This window comes from Cricetulus griseus, chromosome 5, assembly GCF_003668045.3.
Source record: "Cricetulus griseus strain 17A/GY chromosome 5, alternate assembly CriGri-PICRH-1.0, whole genome shotgun sequence".
Classification (NCBI taxonomy): domain Eukaryota; kingdom Metazoa; phylum Chordata; class Mammalia; order Rodentia; family Cricetidae; genus Cricetulus; species Cricetulus griseus.
The window spans coordinates 138,097,876-138,105,866 of record NC_048598.1 but is presented as its reverse complement, the minus strand read 5'-3'; the positions used below and the strand labels follow the sequence as shown (position 1 = coordinate 138,105,866).

Below are 7,991 nucleotides of genomic sequence, written 5' to 3'. Positions count from 1 at the left end.
TTGACCCCGCCTCGCCACGCTGGCTACGTTCCAACATTCCGATTTCCTCTTCCAGGAGTCTCCTGCCTAGGCTAGACTCCCTACGTAGACTACATGACCCAGCATGCACCTCGGGACCCTGGTTTCCGGGTCAAGAGGTCCGAGCGGGGTGCATCACCATGGAAGCGCTCGGTTTGGTCACGTGGTGGCCCTGGTTACGCCGGGTGGCGGCGGTGGGGTCCCGGGCTCAGGCGGGGGCCATTTTGCCGGAGGCTGGCTCCGGGAGTAGAAGGCCCGAGTGGCCTGGCAGCTGACGGAAGCCGTTCCTCGCCATCCTCTGCACCTCGGGCGTCGGAGAGGAGCTGGAAGGCTGGGCTTCATCCAGCCCTCCCAAGACGGCAATGGTTCCCTCCAGCCATCGCTTCCTGACGACCCTCCATGGCGGCCGCGCCTTCCGAGCTGCTCCTGCTGCCTCCTCCTGCAACCCTCGGTTCCTATCGCCTCCCGAGCCGCGGTCGTCCTTCCGCCCCAGGGACTGATGGTCGTCGAGCCGGGGCCACCATGAGAGGCGAGAAAAATTACTACTGCCGTGGGGCTGCGGGGGATCACGGTTCCTGCCCCTCAACGCCGTCGCCTCTGACCTCGACCCTCCTGCTGCCGGCGGACGTGTCAAGTAGCTGGTCGGGGCCTGGCAGTGGGCTGTCGGGAGGAGATGAGGAGGAGACTCGGCTCCTTCAACTCCTGCGCGCCGCACCGGATCCTTCCGAGGCGTTCCAGGCTCTGCAGGCTGCCTTGCCGCGGCGGGGCGGCCGGCTCGGCTTTCCCCGCCGCAAGGAAGCCTTGTATCGGGCGCTGGGCCGAGTGCTAGTGGAAGGCGGCGGCGATGAGAAGAGACTCTGCTTGCAGCTCCTCTCGGACGTCCTTCGGGGCCAGGGGGAGGCGGGTCAGCTGGAAGAGGCCTTTAGTTTAGCGCTTTTGCCCCAACTAGTTGTCTCGTTACGAGAGGATAATCCAGCCCTACGGAAAGATGCGCTGCAGATCCTGCATATTTGTCTGAGGCGTAGTTCTGGCCAGGTCCTGAGAACGCTGATCCAAGGCCTGGAAAGTCCAGATGCCCGGCTTAGAGCTTCCACCGCGCTGTTGCTCCCTATCTTGCTTACTCCTGAGGATTTGTTGCAGGGCTTGGATCTCACGGAGATAATAATATCTCTGGCCCGAAAACTTGGCGGCCAAGAGATGGAACAAGAATCCGAGACAGCATTCTCGACACTTCAACAAATTGGAGAACGACTTGGTCAAGAGAGGTTTCAATCGTACATCTCTCGTCTGCCCTCTGCTCTGAGGAGGCACTACAACCGCCGCCTGGAGTCCCAGTTTGGAAGTGAGGTTCCTTATTATTTGGAGCTAGAAACCTCTGGGTTTTCTGAAGATCCTACCCCTTGTGTAGTGGCTCTTTCCAGTAGCAATCTTAAATTTGGGATTATTCCTCAGGAGCTGCATGCAAGATTGTTAGATCAGGAAGACTATAAGAACAGGACTCAGGCTGTTGAAGAACTAAAACAGTTGCTGGGAAAATTTAACCCAAGTTCTACCCCTCATTCTAGTCTTGTTGGTTTCATTAGCTTGCTGTATAATTTGTTAGACGATTCCAATTTCAAAGTGGTCCATGGCACACTTCAAGTTCTGCATTTACTGGTCATTCGCCTGGGAGAGCAGGTACAACAGTTTTTGGGACCAGTTATAGCGGCTTCTGTGAAAGTGCTAGCAGACAACAAGTTGGTGATCAAGCAGGAATACATGAAAATCTTTCTAAAGCTAATGAAAGAAGTAGGCCCTCAGCAGGTGCTTTGTTTGCTCCTGGAAAATCTCAAACATAAGCATTCCAGAGTCAGAGAGGAAGTAGTGAACATTTGTATCTGTTCCCTCCTGACCTATCCCAGTGAGGATTTTGACTTATCCAAACTGTCTTTTGATCTTGCTCCAGCTCTTGTAGATAGCAAACGCAGGGTACGCCAAGCAGCTCTAGAAGCCTTTGCTGTTTTGGCATCATCAATGGGCTCAGGTAAAACCAATGTCCTTTTTAAAGCTGTAGATACTGTTGAATTGCAAGATAATGGAGATGGAGTGATGAATGCTGTGCAGGCCAGATTGGCCAGAAAAACTCTACCACGGCTAACAGAGCAGGGATTTGTGGAGTATGCAATACTCATGCCATCTTCTGCCCAGGGTAGGTCAAGCCATTTGGCACATGGAGCAGATACAGACTGGCTTATGTCTGGTAACAGAACTCAGAGTGCACACTGTTACTGTGGTGACCACACGAGGGACAGCATGCAGCTGTATGGATCCTACAGTCCAACGATCTGTACCCGAAGGGTATTAAGTGCTGGAAAGGGGAAAAACAAATTACCATGGGAAAATGAGCAGCCTGGAGTCACAGGAGAAAATCAGACCTCCAATTCCAAGGACACTAAAGATACGGAGCAGGTATGCTTAATTTTCTTGAGTTGAAAAATGAAAAATTTACAACGAAAATTTCTGAATTAAGTGCTGATTTGGACATCCATTACAATGGTTATGTAAGTCCATTTAGTAGGGTTCCTTCTTGATTAAATTTGAGGATCAATGTGATAACGGACAATAAATGGGTTTCAATTATGGCTTATTGTTTTCATCATGTCATTCTTCTCGATCATACAACAAACACCAAATACCTAGTAGGTACCAGAATTAGTTCCAGTTCCAAGTGGTTTCTGGAGAAAGTTGCAAACTGGCAATTAACATGTATTAAGTGCTAGAATAGAAATACAGGGTGTTGTGTAATACCAAAGGTAGGGAAAATAGTTCCATTAGACAAAGCAAAATAGCCTTCAGAGGTCTGATCTTTGAACTGGGATTCCTGTCCCCCAAAAGCTTTCATTTTAAAATGTGTAAATCTACATGTAGATTCATAGTATAGTCAGTACTCATGTACTTCATCTGTATTTGCCTGTTTACATTGTGTAATATTTGCCCCGTAGTTTATGAACCATTTGATAGTAAATAGACATATTTTGGATTTCACTCCTTAATATTTTGACATACGTCTTCTAAAATGTTATTTTCTAACTATTACTGTGCTTTAGAATACTAACAGTAATTAAATAGTATATAGCTTTTATTTAAATTTCTCCATTTATTCCCAGTGTTTTATATTTTTTATTTTATTTTATTTATTTTATTTATTTTATTTTACCAACCAAGATCCAATCATGGTTGTTGTGGCTGTTGTCTTTTATCCTAGTATTATGTCCCTACCTTTTTGTGGGTTTTGTATGTTTTTTCATGGTAGGCCCCTTTTCCTCCTGAAGGCTGGGGTAATTGTTTTGTGCAGTATCTCACAATTGCTAGTTTGTCTGATTGTTTCTCTATGATTAGACTGAAGATAAAAATTCTTAGGAAAGCTCACACCTTTAATCCCAGCACTCGGAAAGCAGAGGCAGGCGGATCTCTGTGAGTTCGAGGCCAGCCTGGTCTACAGAGTAAGTTCCGGGACAGGCTCCAAAACAATACAGAGAAACCCTGTCTTGAAAAACCAAAGGAGGGGAAAATTCTTAGCAAATATATTACCTAAGTAATGGATACAGCACAAAGGGCTTGTCCCACCTTGAGTAACACATCATTTATCGCTTGATTTAAACTGACAACAAGATCCATTATAAAGGTATATTATTCCCTTTACCATAAATGTTACATACCTCAGTAACATTTTACTCATTGTTCTTGACATCCAGTGAGTATTTTTACTTTTATTAAAAGTTATTACATTGGGGGCCATAAAGAATGTGATTAAAGACAAAAAGCATTTCTTCTATATTTGTTGCCTAAAATTCTTTTCTATGTGTAATTATTATACCTATAATTTTTGCTTCAAGCTGGGTGGTGGTGGCACACAACCTTTAGTCCCAGCACTTGGGAGGCAGAGGCAGGTGGATGTCTGTGAGTTCGAGACCAGCCTGGTCTACAAGACCTAGTTCCAGGATAGCCTCCAAAGCCACAGGGGGATCCTGTCTCAAAAAAAAAAAAAAAAAAAAAATTTGCTCATTAAATTCAAGTTTGTACTTTTAAAGATTTATTTCTATTTATGTGTTTCTGTGGTTATGCCTGTGTGTGTGTGTGTGTGTGTGTGTGTGTGTGTGTGTGTGTGTGTGTAAGCCAGAAGAGGGTGTCAGATTTGGTGAAGCTAGAGGAAATAATAGGATTCTGTAACTTGGCCCAGTATTGGTGCTGGGGACCAAACTCTATCCCTGTAAGAACAGCAAGATCCCTGAACTGCTGAGTCTTTTTTCCATACCCAAATTAAGTTTTTAAAAATTTATTTATAATTCAAATTTTTATTAAAAGTAGATTTTTTTAATGCATATATATTTTAAACATGGTTTCTCCTCGCCCAACTCTTCCCAGATCCTCCCCAACTCCTCAGCCACCCAGATCTACAATCTTCCTCAAATTAGGAAATAAACAGGCAACTAAAAAAACAAACAACAATCCAGAACAGGACAAAATAAACAAACAGAAAAAAAAAGAGCCAACAGAAAAGCATCAGAAACACTCAAACACATAGAAATCCCATAAAAATATAAAATCAGAAACATAATACATAAGCAAAAGATCTGCAAGGTTTTAAAAAAATGCCCAGACAAAGCATTATGGGACAAAAATTTCCAAAATCCCATTTAGTTCATTTAATGTTGGCCATCAGCTTGAGTTTTTTGGTGCTAAATTACCCATGTTTGACCAGTGGCTGGCTCCTGTCATCTTTCCTTGGCTCCTGTCATTTTCCTTGTTTCACACTGGGATCAGCTGTTTCCCCATAAGCTCCTAATATTGACAGTATAGTAGAGTAATAATATTTCAAAACCAAATTCTGCATATGTTTTCTCTCATTGCTAATTCTTTCCATTGCAGATCAGCCTTTTCAGTGGACAGAACCAAGATGTTTTTTGTTTTTTGTTTTTTTTTTTAAGTAAGTTCCTCTGAGTAATTCCAACTGAATTGGGCAATGCAGGTTCTTTGTCATTTTCTTTTATAAAAGCCTAGCTTCCAACATCATTGTAAATAAAGTTCAAGATTTTTTTGTAGTTCTTTTGGTTTTTGTTTTCGGTTTTTAATTTTTTATTTTTTTTCCCTGAAACAGGGTTTCACTATGTAGCTCTGGCTGTCCTGGAACTTGCTATATAGACCAGGCTAGCCTTTAACTCACAAAGATCCACCTCCTGAGTTCTGGCATTAAAGGTGTGTGCCATTATGCCCAGCTCCATAGTTTTGTTTTGTTTTTTTGTTTTGTTTTTTTCTTTTCTGTTTTTCAAGACCAGGCTTCTCTGTGTAGCTTTGGAACCTGTCCTGGTACTTGTTCTGTAGACCAGGCTGGCCTCAAACTCACAGAGAACCGCCTGCCTCTGCCTCCCAAGTGCTGGGATTAAAGGTGAGCCACATTTATCTTTTTGCAGTAGTACTGAAGCAGATGGAACTGACTCCTAAGTGTTCTCATTTCTTCCCATTCCAAGGAGTTGTATTTAGTTTTAGTTGTATTTGTGGTGCTGGGCTTGAATCTAGGGCCTTGACGTACTAGGTAAGATGTTTAAGTACTTACCATACTAGTCTGAGATGTTTAGTGGGTATGTTAAGATTCTGTTCTGGCAGGGCATGGTGGCACATATTTGTAATCCTAGCACCTGGGATGGGGAGGCAGGTGGTTGAGGTGTTAAAGGGCATCTTTGGCTACTTAGTGAGTCAGAGGCCAACCAGGGCCACATGATACCCCATATCAAAATAATAATTGTAATCATAGTAATATTCTGGTGCTGACCATAACAACAGGAATCAGAGAATAAATGCATTTCTGAAATGCCAGTTTGGACTAATTTATATGAAAGCTGTGGTGAAACTGAAATTTACCATAGAAATCAAGTTGTCGATATGTACTCAGAGAAATGCTCGTAGAAATACACTATAAGTTATCTAAAATGAGGGCATGGACTAAATAGATGAAAATGTGCAGCTATAAAGTGTATATGTATATTATTCTTGTTACTGTGTGTTTTATAGAGCAGATCGGGGATGATAGCTACACTAACTGCAAAGTGCAAGTGGCTTGTGAATTCCCTGCCCCTCCCCCCACACTTAAATAGCCTGCCCGGGAACCTCCAGCACATCATCGGTAGCACATCATGGTGGTAGAGTCAGTGAAAGCATAGTAAGAAGAACAAAAAATTCATCTTTTATGTTAGGCTCCTGCTTTGATGATATATGGGGTTTTGGCAAGGGACCCACCATTGTGGTCACAATAAAGAACAGTTTACCTGCCATGCACAATCTCTGTGTTATGAATGCTTATCTCTTCTCCCCTTCCCACCTCTAGGGGAACACATCCCTTATTTCCACACTTTTGCCTTTTTCTGAGTTTTGTGAAGTTGTAGTCAGACAGCATCTGTGCCAGCCTCATAGAATGAGGCAGGAAGTAGGTCTTATGTGGCTGCCTTCTAAGTAAGGCTATAGAAAATAGACATAATTTCCTCTGCAAATGTTGAATAGATTTCATTAATGAACACAACTGAGCATGGGGCTTTTTGTTCTGGAAGGTGATTATTTATTCAATGAATCTAGAGGCAGACCTGGTCTGTTTCATCCTAATATTGATGTGACTTATGTGCTTTTCTTTCATTTCTGCTGTTAGAAGTGTCTAACTAAAAGCTTATCCGTTTTATTGATCTTTTCAAGAAGTCAGACTTTGGTTTTGCAGAATGTTTCTCTTGATTTCCCATTTTTATTGATTTCTATGCTAATTTTTATTACCTTTTTTCTCTGCTTTCTTTTAATTTAACTTGTTCTTTTTCTTGTTTACATTTTATTTACTTATTGGAAGAAAGTGGGGAACATTCATGCCATAACACGGGTAGGAAAGTCATAGGACAACTTGAGGGAGTTAGTTGGTTCTCTCTTTGAGCTGTGTGGGTTGGGGGGGGGTTGACCTCTGCTCATCAGGGTTGGCTGCAGTGCCCTTACCGGATGAACCATCTTGCTGGCCCAACAACTTTGATTTTTAATAATGGAAATAATTTTGTCATTCCAGAAACATCTTTATCTAATTTGAAGTTTGTTTAAATTTCACTTAATATTGTTTCTTTGACTACGTGTAATTTACAAGTATATTTCCAATTACTGGTTTGTTTTTTAGTGTTGTCTCTGTGTTGCTGATTTCTAGCTTAATGTCTTCATTAAATTTCTTAGTATGTTTTATAACCTAGAATGTGTCGTCTCTTTCTGTTTGTGTGTGTACATGCATGAGAGTGTGCTTTCTCAATTGTGTGTAGAGGCCAGAGTTTGACACTGAGTGACTTCCTCTACAGATGTCTACCTTCTGTACTGAGATAGGGTTTCTCATTGAACCTGGAGCTCAAGGATTCTTCAGCAAGCCCCAGTGATCTTCCTGTTTTTGCCCCACCCACTTCTCACAAGGTTACAGACACTGGTCCTCATTGCTTATACAGCATGTATCTGCCCTTCTAACTATCTCCTTAGCTCATAATGTTGTATTATGTTGATGAATGTCCTGTGTGAGCTTGAGAACAATACCTAATTGTTGTTAGATGAAATTATCTATAGCTGTTATATCTAGTTCATTCATGTTGTTGAGTTCAGCTGTCCTTTCTGTTTTTCTCCATGGATCTGTCAGTTTCTGATACAGAGCTGATGAAGTCTCCAACTGTAATAGTGGATTCATTTATTTCTCTTTGCAGTTTTGCTTGGATTTCCATCACATAACTTGACACTATGTTGTTATTAAAGATGATTTTATTTTCTAGGATTATTGATCCCTTTATCTTGTGGTACTAAAGCACATACTGAAGGCATTCCCACTTGCTCTTCCAATGTTTTTTATCTTGCTTTCTCACAATTGCCAAATTTCAGTTTATATTAACATGTACTTGTATTTTTGTCTTTTTCCTGGATAGCCTCTTACATATTATAGG

General features: G+C 42.2%; 1 protein-coding gene across 3 annotated transcripts in view; it reads left to right on the top strand.

Moving 5' to 3' along the window:
* Window positions 1-230: 230 nt before the first annotated feature.
* Window positions 231-7,991, top strand: part of LOC100756381 (TOG array regulator of axonemal microtubules protein 1) — a 52,412-nt gene continuing 44,651 nt past the window's right edge. For 2 of the 3 annotated variants that reach the window (XM_027416492.2, XM_027416491.2), the window contains exon 1: window positions 235-2,466. In XM_027416492.2, coding sequence (XP_027272293.1) covers window positions 418-2,466 — 2,049 coding nt within the window. In that variant the 5' untranslated portion in view covers window positions 235-417. Of the gene's footprint in view, window positions 2,467-7,991 lie in introns of all 3 variants that reach the window. The other variant, XM_027416494.2, reaches the window with a different exon arrangement.